A 26061-nucleotide genomic window follows, 5' to 3' on the forward strand; every position below is an offset into this window, starting at 1 on the left:
CTTAAATCTTTGACTTAAACAGGCCCAATGTGTCTGAATCATCTTGCCCCTTAAATGCTGCACAGTAGGCCTGGCCGTTTTGATATATTTTGGGCATCTCTGCAACATATACCAAATAGACAAGAAAAATGATGGAGGTATAGTTTTCATTTTCCAGGATGCTTTCATGAACTGGCTGTGTTGGTGTTAGATAACAACAATGACCAGAATAAGAATTAATGTACCACATGTAAATGTACAACACTTTTTAAACAAGCAAACATCAGTTGATAAACTGCGTCTGACAAACGTTCTAGATTTCAGACGAAACGTGGACACTGAGGCATTCAGATTAATTCCTTGGCAAGTTTTACATGTCAATTAATCATGATTTGTAGCATAAATAGAACACCAAGTAATGAAACACCTGTAAGTAATAAACGATTAGTTCTCAGTTGATGAATTTATTCCCAGTCATAGTTCCATATACTATCTCCCACGATCCTCGGCTTGCGGTATGTCACAGCAATGCACCGTAGACATTAAGCTGCATCATCGGCGGATTGCAAGCGGCACCTTACTGAGTAATCATTACCTACTATGACAAACCAACAAAGTTGGAAGATGAATAAGAAGAACTTCAACTCACCCAAGACATCTGAAACAATGGATAAAAAGTGAAGTGTACAGTACCGTAAAACTGCACCGCTTAGTATGCCACGCCACCACCGACCACCATCGTCGTCACCACCCCCGAACTGCCCAAACTGCAGTTGCATCAACAGCAGCAGCAGCGGCAGTCAGTGGTTGGAAAATCGTGCCAAGCATCAGTAAATTGTATTAAATTCGAAATTTGAATCAAACTACAACTTCTTTATGAGTTAATCTTCTTCAACGTTGCCTACCTCGTGCCTTGGCCGCCTCGTGGATGGGTTGGGCATGAATTTAGTAGGCATTATTCGACCCCTGGGAAAGAACAACACACAGGGGTGTTTGAGTGTTGGTATGGAAAATGAAGAGACGACACGATGACATTTGCCTCCATGGAAAGAATTAGCTTCATCATAGACAACTAACAGCAACAGGTAGGTAGGAAGGTGACGCGACTGTGGCTGCTGCTGCGGCAGCGGCAGATGCGGGGGAGAATGATGTGCAGTATGAAGCGCCGGCCGCCAGTCAGTCGCGGGTGTTGTTCGAAGATTTGAATTGAAGACAGAAACAGCGCGAAACACATCCACCACGGTATCTGGTTGCGACACATCGAAAATGTTAATCATTTCGTTATAAGGTGGCTTTATTTTGCATAATTTGTGCATACCGCGCGATTCGACTCGGGAACTGACTTTTGCGCGATTGCTGGGTTCAGCCTGGTGAGTTTTGCAAGATGTGCTTGGGCTGGTAAGAATTTCTTTCTGTTTCCAAGAGGGACAGATTGCTCAAGAAGCACTAGAATGTGAGCTATCTTGTGTTGCCAAGTCGGTGTTTAGCCTTTTTAAACGAATTTGAATAGAGTCGATGATTCAACTACATTCTAATCGGAAAAAAAACGAAACGACATTTTGACGACTTTATAAATACCAATAAAATCAATCCGCTTCCAAATCCTCGTTTTGCTCATGCAATTATTTACCAGCAACACGTGCAAGTTAGCGGACTGTAAACGAAGGGAAAAAGATCGTTCAAGTCACTGACGAACGATATAAATCAAGTATTGTCGAAATTCTTCACAAACCGATCCATTCTCTGTCGATTTCTGTTAATTGAAAGGTGAAGTACCCATTCACCACAATTGCTCGACCAAGGAAAGCCTGTGTGCACTCACCAATCCAGTAGAAGAACGGACACACGTTTGCGGAAGTTTTACACGTTTTTTGTTGTTGTTGTGGCAAGTTCCAGTTGAGCAAGCATGTCATGCCAGTTAGGATCTGGGAGGAGCAGTCGAACTGGTCCCCGACGGGTAAACGGCCGATACTGGTCAAAGCTTAAAAAGTTGCTTGCAATGAAAGGAATATGCTTCCGGAGTTCAAGGATTTTTTTCCCTTTATTATGCTTCTTATGGCTTAGTATCCTGAATGAGCAGTTCTAGAGTTAATACTTGAGATTGATCTGAAAGTTTACAATCAAATACCGGCTGTTTCGCTTCAAATGCTGCCAACTCATCTATTTTCGTCATCATTGGCAATTCATCGCGCTACCTGTAATCGCATTAGATATTCAAATTAGACCAAAAACCAGTATCATCCTCTCGACTACCGGATCATCTGCCCGAGAAAAAAAAATGGATCTACTATCTCCGAGTCTGTACCGGTGAGCCGATTGAAACCAGGTGATCGTTTCCAAGGTTGATCTTTGGCGATGTGATGGGAATCTGCTTCTCCCCATGCGACGACGCCTGGCGGCTGCTGTGGTGACTGGCAGCGGCGGCGCCAGCAACAATTTGTTATACTGACCTTCATGCAGAATTTCTGGTTTTGCAATTCCGCCCCAAAGTGGACTCATAAAAAATTATTGTTGTCTTTATGGGCAGTGATTAAAGGAGGTAGCAAGAAAAAATAATGAAGAGAAAGAAGTGAAAACCAGAAGCCATAGTGAAGGTAAACAGCGCAACAAAGGCTGGAAGAAAAAAGCAATCAATGGTTGCAATCATGTCAGATTCAATTCGATTCGTTAGCTGTAAACTGAGTCTGTGCAAGTAAAAAATGTTCAAGATTGCTAGAAGGTTTAGGAGTCGTGTGGAAGGTTTAATGTTTGTATGGAAATTTTAACGAATTATGTTGGGAGAGTGTAAAGTTACGATGAAAAGCTGTTCAGATTTACTCACATTTCTTCAAAAAGACAGTCAGTTTAAGACTAATTTGTGTGATCACTGTCAGATCATATCAGGGATGATATTAGCTTCTTTTGAGAAAAAATATGCGCATTGTGAGTAACTCAACTAGATTGATCATTACATTGCCCCTTGTACGAAAGCCATAAGACACCCAGTCCTGATACTTGCTGTAGGGGACGTTCAAAATTGCTCTGTGGGGCAGAATGCTCTTTGGTCTTTCTATCAAGGATTTTCAAATATATTCGACTCAAAAATGGCATCATCGAATTACGGGTCATCCACAAACAAATATTTTTTTTTTGGTAATTACTATATTTTTCAATAATTACTTTATTTTTACAGGTTCAATCGAATAAACTTTACAGAGCCGAGTTATCATGTTTGTTATACATTATTACTGTCTTATATTTTAAGTTAGAGGAACTGGACCGAACAAACAAACAGATTATGTATGGATTTTTTAATGATTATTAAATCCTCCTCCCCTAAAGTTTAGGAAGACTTCAAAATTTGGATCATAGTGATGAATTTTGAGATGGGAACATTTTTATACGAAAAGATCACTTTTTCAAATGCTCTTTAATGCATGCTCAAATTTGCGCACTTAATTTTAATGATACTACTAGGAAGAACACATGTAGCATTCGTGACTCTTAGAGGACAATGATTTTTTTTTTTATTTGTTTGTCGTTTTTCTTTGCTGACCTGTCTTTCTTTTGCTGTTTATTTTTCGACAGCGAATTAAACATTTTTTTGTTTAAATTTGTTAATTTATGTGCTGAAATTTAGTTTCAAGTGTTCATAAAAATTTTAAATATCGTGACTCTCCAGACATTCTGAAATGGGTTGCTGGATCTGCAATAGAGCTATCACCTTCTAACTCCCGGACTAAAGCTGTCTACAATAAATACAACATTGCGACATACGACAAATGCGACATTGTAGAGAGAGTTCTTCCATAATAACACTGCCGGCCAGTGGGGGTTAGATTGAATACACACACACACACCTCCACTCTCGCAACCAGCCATATCTCCGGAACCAGATAACTGATTCCAAATATATACAATAGCATTCAATGGGATCATAGTACCTTTCATTTGGCGGAAACCGGGGTAAGCTGTGAACCTGAAAAAGCTACCATTGACATTGGCTTGCAAAATCATGAAGTTTGACACCCATATTGATATGGTTCCAGTCATTTTCCAAACTGGCCACCACCCCCGGGGCATCAAGAACCTGCTACAGAGTACCCATGGCAAGTCGTTTACTTGTTAAAACTACCATTGGTATTAGCTTGTAAAATCTTGAAGTTTGACATCCACATTAACATGGTTCCGGTCATGTATGAAATTTGCACTCAGAACTTGCTCCAGAGTAACAAGCAGTGGACATCTACCATTACAAATCTACCATTGCACACTGGGCCAGGAACCGAAATTAGCAAGACAAAACCTCTAGCGCATTGGGTTTGCATTATATTGAAATGGTGTCTTTGGCAAAGTTTCTTGGTTTAACATGCGCCTTCATCTGGCAGTAGAAATTAGTTCCAATTTTCTCCGCATAGATGGTGCTGCGATACTAACTTTCTTATTTCACATGCTAGAGGTTTTATGTCTTCGGCAAAGTTGTAGAACATTAAAAAATATAAAAAAAATGTTCCAGAACTTAAAGTTCTAGGTTTTCAAATAACAAAGATATAGTGAATATTGTAAAATTTAACTGAAATTTACGTTTTTTGTACTATTTTCCATACAAACGACAAATCCTTCATTTTTAACGCCATGTATCTTTTAAGCCGGATAATTTTCAAGTTTTAAGGAAGAGCTCCCAATGTTTTGGGTCGATACAAGCGAAATATTAGCCAAAATAGTGAAAATTACCATGATTTTCATAATCCGGTTTCTCGAAAGTAGCAAGTTTTAGCAAAAAGTCATTTGCTTTCTGAAATGTATAATTTATCATCAATCAAAGGTGAAAGTTTTCGGGACATATAATTTTATATATTTGAGATATCTGAATTCATAGACTACAATGTTTATTCAAGCAGCGTTCGCCAACGCATGGATGGAAACGATGGAATATGACTCTTATGCTTCGCTAGCTAGACGTTGGCGAACGCTGTACTAATGTATACACAAAGCTTCTTCATGTTCATATTCATTCTCGAACATGTGTGCGTGTGACAAAAGTCTATAATGATAGTTGATAGAGCAGTGCACGGTCCCTAACCTCACTTTTGGTTCCAATAATTTTGTCAGTGAGTAAAAGAGATGGCAACGAATGGGAGCCAAAACAAACCACCCAAAACTGTCAAAATTTACGGGTGAGAGAAGAGTGCAGCCAATCTTCGTGCACTGATCTAATGTTGAAATTAGAATACACGTGTACTACTTACTGATTGACTAACTGAAAATGTAAGTACGAAAACGGAAGCTCTGTCATTTCGAAGTAATGTTGACTCTTCCGGTGGATTATAATTTGTGTTAATTTGGAGTATATAACTGATAATTATGGCAGAAGGTAGGTTATTTTTAATTGTTCAGAAGGTATTGTTTTCATTATTGAAAATAAATCGTGACATTGAAAATTGTCCCGAAAGTGAAGACTTTGAACACTCTTTTCACAAATCGCTTGGATTTCTAAAAGCAGACTTTGATTCACGTTATGCCAAGTCCTGCCGCAACAAGCGTTTGTTTTTCCAAAAATATACAAAATGAATGGATTCCCACTTCAAAGTTCAGGACGATAGCCCAAAGAAAAATGTAGGTGGAAGACCAAAACAATCTTTTCGTGAAGATAGCCAAAGAACAAGGTTAAAAATATTGCCCAATCAAGTGCCAAACCAGAGATCGAACGATTTACAGCTGAAGTACGGAGTTCAAGAAAATAGGACTGAGAATAAGTGAACCGTTGCCATCTGGAGGTAAGTTCATTTTATCGTTTTGTTACATTACATTACGAATATATTTTCATTTCATCGGGTAATAGTAATGATGGCAACACCGCCAGAAGATTATTTCAGAATCCAGAAATAACAGCAAGAATTACAGGAATTGAGAAGGATATCCTTCGTTGATTCGTTACAATTCTGTGTGCACTATCTAGCAAGCTTGAAATCGAGTTAGACTGACAATCATAAGCCATTGTGATATTCCGATTGGTTTATTATTCGAAGAGGTGTAAGAGCGACGAAACAAATCCATCAGAAAATATCGGGAGTACCATTCTCGACTATTCAGTCGTCTTGCAAAAATCGAGGACGTATTTAATCGACTTTTGCTGGCCTCTGACCCGGTGATGACAGTGCAGAAACAGTTTCCTCAAACCAGGAAACACCAATTTTCAGAACCCGTGCAAATGCTGTTAATAATCGACAATGCAAGATAACAGGTAGTTGTTAGAATAAAAAAAAAAAATACTTTGAATCTAGATATCTCATCACACAAGCACACATGTTCGAGAATATACATGAAGAAGTTTTGTGCATACATTAGTACAGCGTTCGCCAACGTGCAGCTAGCGAAGCATAAGAGACATATTCCATCGTTTCCATCGCATGCAGCCAGCAAGCCATGCGTTGGCGAACGCTGCTTGAATAAACATTGTAGTCTATGAATTCAGATATTTTCAAGCAACTTTGCTCAAAACAACTTTTTTGTATCTCTTAAATTGGCTGATTCAGAGTTATTTTCTTGAATTGAGTTAGGGTGGCTCTTAAAAACACAGTTTTTTTGCTCTAGTTTTCTTATTTCGAATTTCTCAACAGAGGTGTCTTCAGATAACTCTTAGATCTTAAGAAGGCGCAAATTTTTGCTTCGCAAAACTTGTCTATATCTTTCGCCGATCAAGAGTTATTGACGTTTTAATACTAAAAATATGCACTTTCCACTCTGGTTGGGGCAAACAAAAAAAAGTTTTTTTACGGCATTTGAAAGGGCATATGTTATTCTCAATAAATGGAGGTATGTTAGTTTTAAAACTCGTATAAAATCAATTTGAATTTATTCATATCTTTACTATCTTTACTTATCTTTTTTATTAGAATAGATACAGGCAACAAATTCAGCTATAAAACATTCGTTGTTCATTGCAATAAAAATGAGCGCCTAATTATAAGGAACAACTTTGTAGAAGAGACTTTTAGTCTAAAGATTCAATTTCAGGCTCAAAACATATCATTCCACTTAAATCTGCATTCTGGACCACTGTGCATTGGTTTGTAAAATCTTGAAGTTTGACACCCATATTGATATGGTTCCGGTCATTTCCTAAATTGGTCACTTCCCCCGGGGAACAAAGAACCTGCTCCAGGATGGCCCTCACAACTGGTGGCACTGAAAACGATTCTGGAAGTATCACGCTTAAAAATCATGAGGAATGATACCCATATTGACGTGATTCAGAAGATTAACTGGTCACTTTACCGGAACTGATTTCAAGGACATGGCCAGATCTCGATTATTTCTCAACAAATCTTGGATCTGTGTCCAGCATTGAATTCAGAATTATTTCAAGTAGGGGAATTTACGTTTTCTCGTCAATCTAAGCAGTGACGTGTCTGTTTGTTTCAATTCATCTGCTGCTTGCTTCTCTATCCATTCCAATCGACAGAATTCTTCAAAACTGTTTGAAAGCGTTTTTACAACGCTCTAAACTTCTCAGGTGAGTGTGACTATTGTCGGCAGCCTCTTTTTCTTCGGCTGCGTGTTAACCAGCTGTTCTATTATCGGCAACTCGAAATCAGCCCCATTTTGTATTACGTATGCTTCATTTGAAGAAAAATCTGGCATAAAAGGATTGCTCGGTCCTACAAATATAATCAGATTGAAGCTGAAAGACTAAATAATCATTTGGATACATTCAGGGAAGTGTGTTGATGGTAAAACATAGTGAAATTAACGTTTAAATTTTGATTGCCGAAAACAGTCAATGGGTGCCGAAGCCGACATTTACCCTATTTGGTAAAAATATGAATTCAAACAAATTTTCATACCCGAAAAAAAAAACAAGCCATGAAAGCTATCAGTTTTTGGCTCCAAACATCCGGTGCAGGTCTGGGGGCCACTGGCCGCCACACATTTTCAAATGTTTTATTAAAACTAGTTACTACATATAGATTAGACTGGCCCATATTTGTATGGGGGTAATTTTTTATCATTTTTTCAACGGGCAAACCCCTTGGCTTGTGCCATTAGGTGAGAAAACCACTCTCTGAACATTTCAGCTCATTCGGATGTAACGCGAGCTGGTGCTTCTGATTTGAAAATTATGTGGGGATATTGGTTAAAATGTATGGAGAAATAATATTCCTTCACTCTTTCGAGCATAGAACTGGTTCGGCAAACTCGATTAAGCTCAGCGAGCATTGCAACGAGCCTTAGAGTGCACGGTATTTACACCGTATTTCATCAATGAAATACAAGAATATTAATAATTTGTTTTTCCTCTAAAATAAAGCTTTTTTTTTTATTTTTTTATTAAGGAGATGTTTAGCCTATGGTTAGTTCATCTCCGGAGAAAGGAGAGGCCTCAGAGTGAGTAATCTCTAAATACATGGTATATTAACATTTTGTAACTGACTTTGCTCTTCAACTTATATGGAAAAAAAAAATAAAAATATATAAAATAGTGAAACAGAGGAACAACAGAAAGCAAAATGATTTAAAACAAGCCAGAATAATCCAAACAAAACAGAGCTCAGCTGGCATCGGTTCAATAGAGGAAATCCATCCAGTTGAGATGTCCCGACGACCGAAAGAAATTCCTGCTATACCAAGTGGTAGATTTTGGCTTCTTTTAAGAAGGTTACTAGAGCTGCCGAGGCCAGAGTATATTCCCCGAGCAAACTCCTAATGCTGGAAGTTAGGCAGAGCGACTCCCGAAGATTTTGGAACTCCGGGCAGTTGCACAGGATGTGTTCGACGGTGTAGGGTATCCCGCAGATGATGCAGCTTCTATGGAATGGCAGGCCACCATATTTATAGTAAAGTTTGGTGTGCCCGGTCCGAAACCGCGAAACCAAGCGTTGATCCCTCAGGTTGTCCAGTTCGCTCCATGCTTCAGTTGATCCTTTTACTTTGTGGGTGAGGGCAGTTCTGTTGCGGAACCACTCGGCCTCTCATGCCGCTCGAATGATCCGCATGATCCACCGTCTGACGTCCTGCATGGATACCTTGTCGGTGAGTCTGGGACTCGATGTCCTGGCTCCGGCAAGGTGATCAGCAGACTCGTTACCTGGCACTCCGCAGTGTTCCGGAGTGTGTACACGGTGTTCGGTGGAACGTACTTGATAATCACCTGGATCCATGGGTGTTTTGGTGCTTCCGAGGTGATCGCTTGAGCGACGCTGTGTGAGTCGACTAAGATAATTATCGGTTTGTTGGCTGGCGTCGTAGCGGCACGGAAGATCACTGCAGCCTCGGCCGAGAAAACCGAGCACTGTGGAGGAAGACTGATGTTTTCAGCAATATCGTCTCTGAAAATCCCGACAACTTCTCCGTTTACCGATCGGAATCCGTCGGTGTACCGGTGTACGTGGTCGGCATTGTTAGACCCAAATAACTCGGCGACCGATCTGCGCAGAATCACGGATGCATCCCCTGCTTTGAAGCGGTTCTTGATCCGATTGTCCAATTGGATTCGTGAAGAGTGTCAAATTTTGGGTAGGTCGTTGTCGGTGGCCGTGCGGAGAACTCTGTTCCCCTCGTCGAAGAGAAAGATCCTATTGTTTCCGGAGGTCTTGGCGGAAAAGGCGGCGGCTTTTGTAGCAATATTTGCGTTTAAGCTGAACCGGAAAGGAAGAAGACCGTCTTCGATGCATGCGGCGTCTGCTGGAGTGGATGGCAGGAGACCAGATATGATGCGGATGTAGCTGTTGTAGACCGGTGCTAGGGTTATAACCAGCTTCTCGGAGGCAATCTACAATGAAACTCGATCCAAAAATTAATAGCATAAACAATACTATACGTGTACTCATCATATTTTTAATTATCTTGTGTATAATCCAACAGTATGGGCTTGAAACCGTTCCTCCAAAATGTTTAACAACTACTAAATTAGATTAAGTGCTACTCATTCAAATATTTAATTTCATAAATGTGTCTTTTCATAACACTATGGGATGCTTCTATAAAAATATTTAACTGATCTAGATAAAAAATAAATGATCAACATCAGCGTTCATTATGTCAAAATATAGATTCAATATAGTTGAATAACTTCGTCTAAGATTTTGCTAAAATGCTTCGATAGAATGCATCTATCAAATTATAGAACTAATCTAAACATAAATTGCCCAAGTAGCACACATCCATCGTAAATAGTTACAGCAACTTAATTATGACTAAATTCAGTCATATAGAAGTTACCTCAACCGAATTGTGGCAAGTGTGCTACTAGGGTGCTCTAGATCAAAACCAGTGATGCCAAAGACTTTCTTTTATCCACATGAACGACTTTGATCAAGGTTATGTTTGCTATGAACCAATCTAGATGAAAATATTGTGCTCAATGTCAGTTCTAATCAGAGATCGAAATTTTCGCCTACTTGAGGAGAGAAACGTCATTTTTCACCTGCCAGGAGAAATTGATGAGAATGTGAGAAGCGAGAGAATATTATATGCTCACAGCAGTTTTCGCGAGAAAAGCAACAGCGATTTATTTTTTTCGGAGAGCATGAGCGGCAATTTCCGCACGTAAACGATGATCCGAAATTAAGAACCAAAACAACAGTTAGGGCACATCCATAAGTAACGTAGAATCTGAGGAGTAATGGAGAGGGGATTTCAACATTTGTAACGGACCATGCATAAGGTATAGAAAAAACGCCACAAAAAGGGAGGGGAAGGTCTTAAATTGGTAAGAAAATTGTATCTTCATTTATGGATGACCCTTATGATTATGATAAAAAGGAAATAAAAAAATCTGCCGGACTGGTTCGATATCTCGATGTGCTTTCCGTCGATCTTGTTTTCCGTACTGAAGTACCAATGCTACCGACGTCAGGGAGGCAGCTCCCACCCTGAACCCTAACTAACCGACCCATCAACTCATGGACCGAGGACCAACGGCTTTACTTCCCTTCCAAAGGAAGGCGTGACCAGAGATTTTATGCCTCAGAAAATTCCGACGGCGCCGACTGGGATTGAACCTAGGCCCATTGGGGAGCCGGTTTGGTTGAAACCAATGAAATGCAAACAGGTGAGGCTATGTGAAATCGTTGTCCTTTTCGTTCTGCCGCTGTTTAAATGGATAACACAGTATGACGTCACACTCCGTCAACCATTTAATCAGCGGAAGAACAAAAGAGACGGCGAATTCCCAAGCCACAACTGTTTACATCACATTTGGGGTGGTATTTTTTTCGCTCTTGGTAGTTTTCAGAGCCAAATGGGTGATGAAAAAGTATTTTCGTTGGTTTTTGAAGAGATATATTTTTGGATTATGTATGAGAGAGGATAATGAATTATCGGTGAAAAAGGAGAGATGAAAATGTGAACGGTTCACAACTCACCGAAAAGTAGCTTGAGGAAATGGTTATCGTGCAGCTGAGTGAGAATTTCTATCTCTGGTTCTAATGCTATCAAAAGTTAGCTCTTGTCTATCTGGAGAAATTTGTCGAAGGTTTTATTTTAATAGCGTGCTTCTCGCAAAATATATAGTTGATCTAGATCAAAATGAAAGATCTTATTTACCTGAACCAGTTTTCCAGAGACACCACACATATGGCTTGAATTTTAGGAGTTATGTGGTATTGTCCGAAAATTTATCTAGGCCTCGGATCAAAAGTCGGGTTTTCAAGTGAAGTGTTTACCCTTCTCTGTAAGAAGGGCAACAACAAGTACATTGTACCGAGGCGGTGATGGCATAATCATTTTACAAATTTATATTCTTTGCTCTCATACGCTACCAATATCATTGGAACAAAATAAAATGCTTGTTTTACGATTGATTTTACAAGCTCCTTTGATACTGCTAAACTACTCATCACATGTGGGATTGCAGCTGACGCTAAATTGATTCCGTTGCACGTAGTTTTTTTTTAAATGAGATAGAAAATTTTTCTATCTCTATTTACTGTTCACCAGTTTCCAAATATTTTTCCTAGAGGAAGGTCTGTCAGTAGTGATGAAATCAAAACTGATTGATTTTGATCATCTATTTCTACAAACACATCGACATCAAATTGGTCAAGCACTAATTCCTTTTCTCACTTAAAACGAATCATATTTCAATATGAACAAAAAAATGACAAACCCAGCCTCACCAACCGAACAATAAATCACGCATGATCGCGATAATCCCGTTGGGTAGCAAAAGGAAATCAATAGCAAAGAAATAAATTTATTGGATAGTTAAATATATTTTCAACTGGAACGTACTCACCAAATCAATCCATGATCGATGTTCAATATTGTGAATTCATACACTATGCATTCAAATCGCGTCATACCGCATTCGTTTGATCCAGGATTGGAGCAGCACAATAATAAGGTATGATTAACTTTTCTTCCATATTATTTTCATTTTGACTAACACTTTCATATCTTATTAATTCACTCCAATCTGTCAAGAGCCAAGCTCAAATACTCTTAATGGGTCATCCTTGTTCACTTTTAAAATAATAGTATTAATCATTTACCAATAGTGATTAAAAATGGTTTGTTTAACAAAGTTGTTTCAATTAAATTGTTATACATCTTTGAAGAAAATATAGTGTCGGTCTAACTCAAAGATTTTTATTACTAATTCACTGAATATAGAGACCACACTAATTAGTTCGATAGATCGGCACCATGTTCTGCAAAGTTCTAGAGGTTTAGGAAAAACATGACGTACTCAATGGATATTCTCAAAAAGATGAAAGTGTTTTGAAAACATTTATGAGAAAAATAAACCATGATAGAAGGTCAGCTATTATAAGCTAAGTAATACTGTGTTAGTGTATAATCAAGTTTGATGAAAATCAATGCACCTAACTACTTGTCCAAATCGTACAACCACCATGCTACGTCTTCTAAAAAACCACTGTGTTTTGAATACAACGCTTGTAAACATGTGCAATCAATTATCCAACTTCAAAATGGAAACATGGCTCGTCGCTTTTGTCTATTTGTTTCTTTTTTGTTAACGATGCCGCTTTTTTCAATAACAATCATATGCACAATGCACCCCCCGCAATACCAATTGAATCGATTCGGTCATCGACAAAGTTAGCCGCACATATGAGCTTAAAACACATACAAGCTTTCCGATAGTTCGGTACATCATCGCACGTAACTTCCTTCGGCGAACAGAGGCAAGTCTGATGGGGCAAATGGACGTGAGTGGATTCATAAAATGTGTACTCTTTCAAATTTGCTTACACACATCTCCTATGTTCACTTTCATAGAGTGCACAACAATCATTACTCCTTCTCGAAGAGGCAACAATTACCGAAAATGACAGATATTGGTTTTTGTGGCTATAAGCAGCTTGGATCAATCGTCTTCGGTTGGATGGGATTTTTTTTTTTCTTATGGAACCTAGTTTATCTATTCCTGCTTCAAAATAACAAAAAGCTGCTCGGCGACGCGGCCTGGAGTTTTTGCCATCTATTCAGCCACTGGACCGGGGCGACGACATACATCTTTCCAATTATTAGCATAATAATTTCAAGGTGAACTGATCTTGAATCTCATTTTCCGCACACATTCACTCTGGGCACCTGCTTAAATGCTGATCCTAGCCGTCGTGGCAGTTAGTGTGGAACTAGTCGCTGGCTGGCTGAGGGGTGCGAAACGTATGGTGAGGGATCCGACTTGTTGCTAAGAGGTTCTCCCGATGGAATCGAACAGGTTTCGCCACTCTCACTCTCTACCGACGATCGAGACCGATCGACACTGTCACTAGTATAAGCCCGTCTGGTCCGGTCTGCGACCGAGAATGTATACTTCATCATGACGATGATGATAATGGCTTCCTGATTCTTGCCTTTTGCTCTCGGTAAGCATAGACGTCCACATATGAGCACACGTGCGATCTGACTGCTTTAGTTATAGTTTGTGTTTTTGCTCAAATTAATTTTAGAGTGGCTAGAGCTACATTGTGGGCAGCAGGTTTCGAATGCAAATTACTATTTTCTCCAGTTTCTGTTGTATTATAGATTCAAATTGGATCGAGTACACTAACTGGTAATTTGAGGGTTTATTCATAAATAACTAGTTTACATGCGAAACATGAACGGCGAAAGATATTTATTATCAGTATATGACCATGTTTATTCACTTTGCTGTAATGTCTTTAACCTGTAATTCATTCTTTGATAAAACAAGATTATCACAAGAACATAGATTGCAAGAGAAACACATTATTAAATACTACATTCAGATACAACTTCTAAGTAAGTATTCAATGTCGCAATATCTCCATGCAATAAATCAATAAATTGCTACTGTCTTAAAATGAAAAAAATCTTTTGCAGGTGCTGCGATGTTAGCTGTAGTTGACACAAATGTTTGTTTAATGATGATTAAAAAATAAGAACAGACCCAGCAGAGCAGCGGCACCGGTGCACAGTGGTTGAAAAGTTCATTTTGACGCTCTTAATTAATAGCACCATGGAGAGTGGATTTAGAGTAATGACGTCTTCAGCAAAGTTGATAAATATAACATGCTTCATCTTTTGAAGGCATGGGTTTTGTGATTAATCCCCCTAAAAGTGAAATGGAAAATTTATTTTTCCACAATGTCGAGATAAATGGTTGACGTTTTCAGCAAAGTTATAGCAAAAATAGTTACAAACAACTTAACTGAAAGTCGTAAATTCCACTCAAATCGTGATAGAGAGCGTTGTTTGAGGACAGACCCCCATAAACACGTTTTTCATCAAAACAAATATTTTCTTTAATTTTAGGTCTTCACTATGTTCAACAAAGTTGATTGGTATACTAAAATACACACCTTTCTAGAACATACTATACCTGCACCATTTTAACAGGATGATTTATTGATAAATTTTCTTCTATTTTCCTCATATTTTGGCCTCGCGTATCTTTCTTAGGTGCAAGAAGGTGCAGATGAAGTCAATTGCATCTAAAACTACATTAAAATAGCTTTCAAACGGTGGCAAACTTGTCCGTCCACGACCGTCTGCTGGGGAGTTGTGATCAAAACAAGTAACCATTTCTTTACTCTGTTGTATGATATAACCAGAGTAGAAAAGATTATCAACTTCAATGTGCCCACATATTTTTCTTAATTACAATCTTTTTGTTCGATTGGTTTTGCATTTTTGTTGTCAATATTTTGTATTGTATTCAATTATCATCATTATTATCATAATCATAACCATTAATATAATCATTTTCATTTCCTTTAGATTCTTCTGCAAGCAGCTGTTTAGCATCACTCGACAATGACTTTTCGTACTTTTTAGGCAATCCACGAATACTAGTAATCAATGGATCTGATGAGCCAGTTCAATAGATCACGATTTTTAAGCGATCTTGATTGCTTGCGGGTATTGAACTCTCGGTATCTGTTAAATAAAAGTTTCCAGGTTACCAGGTTCGATAGGTTGGTGTCGATTAACAAAGCCAAAGCTTGTAGATCTGTGTATTTGGGTATAAGGTTGCTCAAGGACTTCTTCAAAGAATGAACCAACTTATTTTCATCTGCAGGACTTGCGTGAGACATTCTTCGAAAGGAACAACCTTCCGTCCTGTCACACTTTTCGCATTTTCAGAAGTAGAAGAAAGCAAGTTTAAAACGTTTTCCGGAAGCGTGAACGGCTTACTGAAATACTCGGTGTGACACTTGACAACCATGCACGAGCATGTTTGGTCCAAAGCTTTTGAAAAAAAGTCGCACATCGTTTTCATGGGTTTTCCGACACGTGCAGCCACACCCGGCATAATATTCACATTTATGACATAATACTGGAGTACCGTCTCATAAACGCAGTTGAATTTTGATGATCGGCCTCCACTCGTTTTTGACCATAGTGACAAGAGATAACGCTTATCAATTTTAACTTAAATTGAATCTAGAAAAATCAAATCATTATCACTTGTTGTGATCTAACGATGAATTGAAAAATTTAAAATAAATTAAGCCCTACCAAATAATGCCATTTTACTTCAAAGTCCTGCTCTCGTAGTTTCTTCTGCTGTCCGGTTTCTTTGGCAGAATTGCTTCACGCTTGATGAAAAACAGTGATGAGCACTATGGAAAAACACTTATCGACTCACAAGTTTAACTGAATTTGATAGATTTTTTCGTTCTTGATGATTCAGTTTTGTCTTCTGGGAACCGTTTGAAAAGAAAATGTGCAGTTCTTGAATTTTACAAGCTCTGAGAAGTGTTTTGGAGACGGTAACTATGGAAACGGATTTATTACGCTGTAGAAAACCCAGTATCCTCTTGTTATTTACATGACTTCTATAAAGCCTATCAACGGGTGTTTGTTTTTATAACAACTCTCCAGCAGACGGTCGTGGACGGACAAATTTACCACGGTTTGAAAGCTCTTTTAAGTTTTAGATGCATTTGACTTCATCTGCACCTTCTTGCACCTAAGAAAGATACGCAAGTCCAAAATATAAGGAAAATAGAAGAAAATGTATCAATAACTCATCCTATTAAAGTGATGCAGGTATAGTGTGTTCTAAAAAGATGTGTATTTTAAAATACCAATCAACTTTGTTGAACATAGTGAAGACCTAAAATTAAAGAAAATATTTGTTTTGATGAAAAACGTGTTTTTGTGGGTTTGTCCTCAAACAACGCTCTCTATCTCGATTTGACTGGAATTTAAGACTTTTATGGCCATGAGTTGATGGGTCGATAGGTAGGGTCCAGGTGTGGGAGCTGCATCCCTGGTGTCGGTAGCACTGGTACTCAGTGCTTTTCTCTTCAAACTTATCTGATTTCCGTTTAGAATTAACTCATTCTCTATCATGTATCCTGCACACCCCTAGTGGTGCATAGGGTCAACTTGAAAGATTTCCATCCTGCTGCTCGCTTTTGCCTTGACCTGAACCCAGGTCAGGTTCCTGTCAAATTTTTTTATTTCCTTGTTGAGGCTTTGCCACCATGAACCTTTGCTGCTGTCCTGCTAGGTTCCAACCCATTTTTTTAGAATTGTATTCTCACAATTTGATTCCCTTGGTATAATTTTCGCAATTTCTTTGGAGTTCTATTTAAAATTTACAGGGAATTGTATTTAAATTTCTATTGAACTATTCGAAAAATATCCAAGAAATTAACTCCAGAATAATAGCATAAGAATTTAATTACCACAGGTTTCAACAAGGAATTTCCGTACTTTTTGAAATTTATCTCAAACGTATTTAGAATGATCAAAAGAATTGGACCTCAATTCTCTCTCAGAATTAACGTTAGACGATCTTTCCTGATCCCGAGTCCCGAAATCCAGGCTTTTTACCGGTTCCTGGTGCTGGATCCTATATCTGGAATATTCAAAATAAGCCGCACGCCACGAGTAAACAGAAAAAATAATCTAAATATTCACATAATTGTTTGATACGTATGAGTTTGAAGCATTTTTTAAGACTTCCAGAACTAGTATATGAAGCATCCAGCTTAAGTCATATACATATAGCAAGAAACAATTAATTGTCCTCTTATGGGTATCAAATTCACTGTTTGGTGCGTCTTACTTCCATTTCATGAAAGACTTTTCATAACTCAAGAGCCACAAACCTTTGTAGGCCCTTTTTTTGCCAACCGAGGGTCGCTGACGCAAACCATCAACTTCATCGGGTAGGGTAAACTTTCTCCTTACGGATGATGTTGTTGGTTTGCGTGAGTGAGCCTCGGTTGGCGAGAACAGGGCCTACAAATGTTTGTTAACAAAAAGCGTGCATGCCCTCTTGCGTGACCCCCAATCCCAAAAGTTCAAGTAAAATTCAAAATCAAACCCTTCCTTTCAAAATTCTCTTATCTTCTACGAAGTTCCCAGGGCTTCTGCAATTTTGGTTGAACTTCTACGAAGTTCCTTGAATTAAAAAAAATCCCAACGCTTCAATGAAATTTTACGAAGTTCATTGATAGTTTTGCTTGACTTCTACAAAGATCTCAGAATTCCTATTATGATGGCTGCTGTTCTACAAAGTTTCTTGAACTTTTTAGAATTTTGTTGATTTTCTGGGAAATTCCTTGACGTTCTCAAAAGTTTCCATGAATGTCCATGGAATTTCCTGATTTATTTAAGTTCATCAAATTTTGAAAGAGTTGTCCTGAACAAAAAAGTACTTTGACTATATGTTTAGTATTACTTCTGCGTGAAGTCAACGATTTACATAGTTTGAAGATGCTAATTTCAAATAACAGACTTAAGTGGTAATTTTTATACGATAGATGAAGAGGAGATGAAAGTATAGAATTGATAGTTCCGTTTAGAGTACGGCAGTGTGAAAATTGCATATAGAGAGTAGACAGCGAGCTAGACAACTTTTAAGGAAGGTACAAATCGGTTTTATCATCTCTCTTTACCAAACTCCCCCTTTGGAGAGGGATTTAAAAAAATCGGTAGAACTGTTCAAACACATCGTTGGTACTTGAGCGGTTGGCGTTCATCTCTTTTTACCAGTGGTGGCGGGGGGGGGGGGACACCCCTCACCATCCCTCTCCAAAGGGGGAGTTTGGTAAAGAGAGATGATAAAACCGATTTGTACCTTCCTAAAAAGTTATCTAGCTCGCTGTCTACTCTCTATATGCAATTTTCACACTGCCGTACTCTAAACGGAACTATCAATTCTATACTGTCATCTCCTCCTCATCTATCTTATACAAATTACCACTTACACACTTAGATTTTTTTGCCGAGATGGGCACCACCGAGCAGCTCGGCATTTTATTTTGCTGGAAATTCAGCAAAAAATATGTTTGTTAGCTGAGATCTCGGCAAAATTCCCGTTTGTTAACTGAATCTCGGCAAGCTTTTCACTGAGATCCAGCAAAATAAAATGTCGAGCTGCTCGGTGGTGCCCATCTCGGCAAAAAAAATCTAAGTGTGTAAGTCTGTTATTTAAAATTAGCATCTTCAAACTAAAAAAAAATAGTTTCTTTAAATCAAACAAAGTATATAAAACCTCAACGATGTTTCCTAAACTTGCACAAGTTCCCAATTCTACAAAGCTCAATGAAACTCTCCGAATTTGAAAAAAATCAGAATTTCTACAGTGACAAGTCACTCCGTTCTTTCACTCAGTCCAGAGTATTATTTCCACAAATGAGGATTTATATGCGTTTATAGAGAAAAAATCATTAATAAAACCTTAGCTAGCTAGATAGGGACTTAATTTAAACTAAAATAATAAAACTAAAAGCTTTATAAATAATACAATCCATGCAAATAAATAAATGCCTAATCTAGGTATCATGCAAAATTAATCTAGGAGGCAAAAGACGACTAACGACTAAATTTAAAAAAAAAACACTACACATTGTGAAGGTTTTGTACGCAGCCTCAACAACACGACACACCCACAATACACCCCTAAACGCTGGTATTTTTGGTAGCAGTACTGCCTGATGGGTGGATTTGCCGGTTCTTAAGGATTGCAAGTCTGGAGGCTCGGTCACTTGCTGGAGCACCAGGTTAGCACCCACACCTTAGTTCACGAAGAAAATTTTAGTGAAGGAATGTATTCTCCATAAAACGGTGGAAAGGTTCTACGAAACCTGCCATAAAAAACGGTAAACTGACACAAGTGGACGAAGCGAGACTGACATATCGTAGTCCCGTCGTAGCAGGTGTCGGCAATCGGGGCAATCGGCACAATTGGCGCAAACAGCAAGGAAGGAGACAAAGGATTCGACTAGGCACGGAGACATCTGACGCTTGTGGGCTGAGCGGGCGTAACAAAAAGGATTTTTATAGAAATTTAAAAAAAATCCCTGAGCTTCATCGAACTTCCGCTTCTACAAAATTCGCATAATTTCTCTAAAGTTCGCAAACTTTCAACAATGTGTGATTCATTTTGCAAAACTAACTCCAGGAAGTTTTATAGTTGAGTACTGGCAGTGTATGTGAAGACTAGATTATATTTATCTGATCTTTATAGAAACACTATAAAACTTGCTGGAGTTAATCTAATTAAATCTAGTCTACACATACACAGCCAGTACTCAACTATAAAACTTGCTGAAGTTAGTTTTGAAAAATTCTTTGGAGATCTATTTAATCCACTGAGCTTTTAAAAAACTGAGAGTTCGCCACCTAAACAAAAATCCTGAGTACGGCTGTGCTCTCGCCAATATCGACTTTCAAAAATTTAGCCAAACAGCTATGTAAACCAGCGCCATCTTAACCACCCTTGAGGCCCCTGATCTATTTTTACGGAGGGACCCCATATGATTTGATATCAATTTTCAAATTGCATCCTTTTCCATTTAATTCCTTTATCTAACCTTCTTTCATTTTAACACATATTTACACCAAATAAACTAAATCTGTTTATGACTCCTCATACTTAGCGAATTTGTAAATAGAAGTGTTGATATCAATTTTCATCAATATTTTGTACTTAATATTCATGATCAGTAACCAATTAAGTCTGGTTTACAGCATCCCTCAATTTATGTTTCACTCATTTTAATCTATCTTGAGCAGTTGGTGGTCATCAATGAAATTCATATCTTTTCGATTTACGGTTTAGCGACTTGCAGTCAATTTAATTCTTTATAAGATAGTTTGAACATACTGAGAGGTAAACACATCCCACCGGTGCCCTTAGATTTTTTCGCAAATTCGATTTTATGCAATTTTGATATGCACAGTTCGAAAAGTAGTGTAAATTTCTGTTCAATATGATGCACACAAATGGAGCGTCATATTTCATATAAGTTTACATTATATATCATGTAAAGTTCTAGCACAATTCATGCAATGTAGCAAATATTGTATACAAACCCCATCTTTGTAAACAATATTGTTTACAAGTTGCTCGGTTGTGTGAAATTAAATTTAAGTTTACGTGAATGAATGTTTACATCACAATTAAAATTCAGAATTTTTATCTGTGTGTGCTTACCTCTCAGTATGTTCAAATCAAGGAGGTGGCACCCCTATCTCTACAAATAACAAGTAGTCGTAGCGAGCATAGGTGCGGGCCCACGCTCTGGGCCCACTTGGTTTGATATGGATTCACGTTTTTTATGCTGGCTATGAAAAGAAGGTGGCGTGTCAGGCCCTTGGTTCAAACTATCTTAGAAATAAATATCCTGAGCATTATTTCTACATTTGGGAAAAGCAATTTCCCAAATAGCAATTTTGGTTCTATGACAGCCTTGTTACCCATGATTTGGTCTTATATAATGCTTTAAAACTTTGATAAAACATGCAATACTACTTGGGATTAGTCCATGAAAGTTTTTATTATTCTTATCATGTTGTCAACTTGTATGATTCAATGTTTCAAGTTTTCAAAGCTTTAGTGTTCGATACAAATACAAAACTAATCAACGATTAATTTCTTGAAACATATCTCCCCCCAGCAGGCCTGGGTTCAATCCAAGTCGGCGCCACCGAGATGTTCTGAGGCATAACATCTTTGATCAGGGAAGTAAAGCCGTTGGTCGCCGGTTCATGAGATGATTGGTCGATAGGTAGGGTCCAGATGTGGGAGCTGCCTTCTTGGCGTCGGTAGCATTGGTGCTCAGTACGGAAAATAAGATCGACGGAAAACAAATCAAGGGAAAAAAAGAACCCGCAGAAAATCCTTTTTTGCTTCCGAACTCTCGCCTACGCTCACAAAATGATATAAAACACACTACTGCGCCACAGAAAAGAGTAATAGGGGAAATAGCTCTAATGTTGGCCTATGGATCGAAGATTGGGCCCATCGCCAAAAATCTGCTATTTATGCTAATGGATATTTTTGATCTCTATTGAAAACTTAGTCGATTGCTGAATTTATGTATGGGTTCAAATTAGGGGCATTTAGGCCGACATTACATCCATTTCCCCTATATGAATTGTATCCTGAAAGTGTATTGTTTTTAATACTTGTCCACGTAGTCTCATTGAATACTCAGTAATATTCTGGCCTTGTGACATAGTTCAGGGCGTTCGACCAACTATGCTAGTTAATCGGGAGTATTTGATGAAGCTGTAGTCTCATAAGACCTAATAGAGTATATTAAAAAGGGACGCAAGAACTTAAAAAAATAGTCAGATTTTAAGATTCTAAGTGTGACAGGACAGTGTCTGTAAGCATGCATTACAATCAACAAACTTAACAACGTCTATAATTGCTGAGTGTATGAAAAGTTCACTCCACGGCCAGTATTCACAGTAGCCATGGTTACAATACCAAACCATATTCTGTACTAGCTTGTGAAAAGCAAATGAATTGAGTCAAGGCTGCCAGTTGCCGATGAAAACGACGATTTGGGGTGTAATTATTTTTGCTCCGGTGATCGGATTTCTTCTAGACTGATCTCACTGAGGACACAAAGGGTTCTCCGGAAATACATGCCAAAACGTTCGTTTGGAATCTGGTTTGGCGTTGAGCAAGTATCAAGGTGCAAACTTTGAACGTTGTAGAGATCGGAAACTGAGAATAGAAAGATACCCGAGAATCTCAAAGGTCCAGTGGAATTTTCATTTTAATAGTGCTCACAAACTACACAATAAATCCTTTGAAGATAAATCCCAAAATGTTCGTTTAGGATCTGACTAGGTGGTCCAAAAGTATCTAAGTACTAATTATAACCATTTTAGAGAACGGAAACCGAGAATCGGAAGACTCCCGAAAATCGATTTTCACGCTCCGGTGGAATTTAGATTTAAAATTGAAAACGTTAAAGATGTATCCTTAAATTGTAGTTGTCCGCTATCAAGCATCTCCTTTAGCATCTGTAGCGCCAATGCATATCATTAAAAATCTCCAGATCAACTTCAACCAATCGACACAACAAATACGATCGAATTGGTCATACCGGAAATAAGAAACATCTTCTCAATTGCAAAATTCTAATTTTAACGCTATTATAACATCATCATCTTCAAATGACATCATCAGATAACAGTCAACAAAACAAACTTCAGGATATATTTCCAGATCAGCTTTCGGACCCGTTTTATGTCGGTTCATCTACCTGCTACACAATAGTCACGGTCATCTGTCCAAACATTGGGTTTCAATCACATCGACGGTAATAATATAGGTATCCGCCAAAACAAAGATCCGAAATAAATGCCAATAAAACAAGTTGACAAATGCTTCAGGCTGCAGATTTGGAAGTTCCCCCCGATGTCGAAGCACAATTATTAACTGGATACCGGATTCGATACGCCTGAGGCCCAAAACAAACCCCACACTAGACAAACTGACCGAGGAAGCAATTATTGAATGTTCTTGTTTGAATCTAACGTGATGTTGTTTGCACCACCATTCTTTGGGAGGTATTCTAAATAAACATAGGTGTGCAATGCTCGTACAAGTTTTGAGATCACTCAACGTCAGACATTTCTCCTCTTTTTCCGCAATTGCACTCCTGAGTACCAGAGCTCTTGACTTGCCTCCCAACAACCTATCGCTATCACCTTCATTCACATCGCACTATGCTGGGTGCGCACTTCAACAACCCCCAAACCCACTCGAACTCACTCTCCGAGTTCCGACCGACACTCGTACAAGCGTTACCTCCCCTTCTGAGGAGCCCAGACAGCGCCGAGACAGAGTGGGCTCCAAAATTGCGAGCCATATAAAAGCGTGATTCTCGCCGGATGCTCTCTTGCGTTTACTAAAGAAGTTCGGCGCCGATTCGGACGCCGCTAGCAGTGTGTAACTGCAGCAACAGAGACAATCGCAATCTTTTTCCTTTTTCCTTCTGGTGTACCGTGTGTGTGTGTGAGCTGTGATTCGCCCTCACCACCAGAAAAGCCACTCCGCTCTGCACCGCTCACGGTTTTCACTCACTGCGGACCGAACCCGAACGACCCCCGGTGAATCGCGCGGTTGATCCAAAAAGGCAGCCCTAGTAGCCAACCAGTGCCAGTGTGCTTTCAGTGTGATTCAGTGCCTCAACAACGTCTTCGCCAGCATCACGCTCTCCAAGAGGAGACAGAACGATACGCTTGGAGACGGCGACGCTCCTTTCAGCAAAGAAAAGGATATTTTCCATCTCGAACCAACGACCAGTGTGTGAACGGTTAAAACGCCCCACAGCTACCGAGTGAATGTGTGATTAAGTGTTCGGTGATCGCAAAGATTGCGGGATTCCGGGAGGTTTTTTTTTTTTTCTTTTGAAGATTTGAACCATAGAAAATAAGAACAACCAGACTGGGAAGATCGACGAGAAGTTTGGTTCGTGGATTTTTTTTCCCGTAGTGTTAAGGTTGTTGCTGGTTTTCCGGGCAAGTCCCGCGTTTTAATTCTTCGCGAGCTGTGCAGTAAACAATACGCAGCACGGTAGCAAACACACTCGTACACATCCAGCGGTGGAAAATATGGTGAAATTGTTAGCCTTAATAGGCGTCCTGGCACTTGTGGCTTCGGGTGAGTACTGGAACCTATTTTAAGCGGGTGCGTGCGTGAGTCAGTGTGTGGGAATGTGTGCGCGTTATGTAAGATGTGTGATTGGAAATGCGAGAGTTCTCGGTGGTTGCATTACGCAGTGATTGGAGCAAACGGAGGCAGGAATACAGGTGGTGACATCAAAGGGGTTGCAGCGACGAACTTAGATTTGTTGTTGTTTTTTTTTTTTAATACAGTCAAATTTTGGAATCGAACCCTTTAAAATTATATTTAGCTTAAAAATATATGTTACGGAAAATCGTACCTTGAAAATAAATTTTTATTACTTAGCTTCAACTTCGATACGGCAAATATAGAGTTGTTGATAGACATATAGCAGATTCAATTAATTTTATTCGAAACATGTTCTTGTTTTAGCCCTCTATTCAATAATGTTGATAAACAATACGAACATGTAAAGGTAACGAGTGATTTTTAATCAAATTGGAATTCAGCCGAACACCTTTACCCAAAACCTAAAACATATACTCTAAATTATGCTTTTACGTGATTTTGCCAGCACAGCATGATTTTTTGGTGATTTTTTAAAACAAGTTGCATTAAATTTGGTTGAAATTCAAGATTACACGATCAAAACTACACCGTTTGAAGAATTCATGTTAATTTCTGCGAGAAATAGCGCACATAAAATTAACGCTAGATTTGGCATAAATTTACGCGATATTTCGTGTAAATTTAAGCGCAATATTGCATAAATTAGCAATATTGTATACAAGCTTGTAAACGATTTCGTTCTTTATGCCAAGTATAGCTCAAAATTAAACGAAGGGAGATTTTACGCGATAGTTAAAATTCAGAATTTTTTTCTGTGTAGAGGCGAAACAACATAAATAACATACTTATACCTTCAAAAGTGGAGGTCATATAAATCGTTTGAAAAATTCATCTAAATTTCTGCCATTTATAGCGCACACGTAGTTAATGATAAATTCGCCATAAGATTACACGATATATCATGTAACTTTAAGCGCAATATCTCTTAAATCAGCAATGTTGTATACAAGCTTGAAGCTTGTAGCAATATTTAATACAAGCTTGTTCATTATTTACGCAAACTATAGCTCAAATTTAAACTGGTGGAGATTTTAAGTAATGGTAAAAATTTAAAATTACTTTGTGATCGATTCATTTGTTATCATAGGTGACTTAATCTATTAGAATAAATTCAGTTTGTCTTATTTATCTTTTTAGTTTGGCAGATTTATCTGATTTAATTTGTACTCTTGTACGATGCAAAAATAATTTATCGTATTTAGGTCAACATTTTGCATTATATACGATGTAAAATAACATTGTGCGATGAAACCCTTTCCTCTATACGATTTTGACTCAATCTGTATTATTTTACGATTATATCGACTTCTCGTTGTCTGGATCATCAAACATGATCGAATATCAATGAACTGTAATTAAATCATGTTTTTTAGACTATACAAAAATCAGCTTATTATTGATTTTAACTATAAATTACAGATACAATCAACTCTCTCTAATTCGATAATGAAAGAAGCACCAAATTACAGATAATTTCGAGTTTTGGAGGTAAATTTTTTAAAATTTTAATAGTCTAATTTTCCATCGATTTAGAGAAATCATCGAGTTAAAAAAGAGAAAGCGAGAGTAGACTGTGTCAACCGAAACTACCGAAAAGGAAGTATTCAATCTCAAATACGGGAACCTTCCAAATTATATTCAACTTC

General features: G+C 38.4%; 1 protein-coding gene across 1 annotated transcript in view; it reads left to right on the plus strand.

Moving 5' to 3' along the window:
- Positions 1–23719: 23719 nt before the first annotated feature.
- The window catches only part of serp (chitin deacetylase-like protein serp), a 71286-nt gene continuing 68944 nt past the window's right edge, over positions 23720–26061 (plus strand). The window contains exon 1 of the mRNA XM_065227943.1: positions 23720–24322. Within this exon, the coding sequence (XP_065084015.1) occupies positions 24274–24322 (49 nt within the window). The 5' untranslated portion in view covers positions 23720–24273. The remainder of the gene's footprint in view (positions 24323–26061) is intronic.

This window comes from Ochlerotatus camptorhynchus, unplaced genomic scaffold (genome assembly GCF_037179485.1).
Source record: "Ochlerotatus camptorhynchus isolate MF236.1 unplaced genomic scaffold, CSIRO-AGI_Acam_v1.1 ptg000277l, whole genome shotgun sequence".
Classification (NCBI taxonomy): Eukaryota; Metazoa; Arthropoda; class Insecta; order Diptera; family Culicidae; genus Ochlerotatus; species Ochlerotatus camptorhynchus.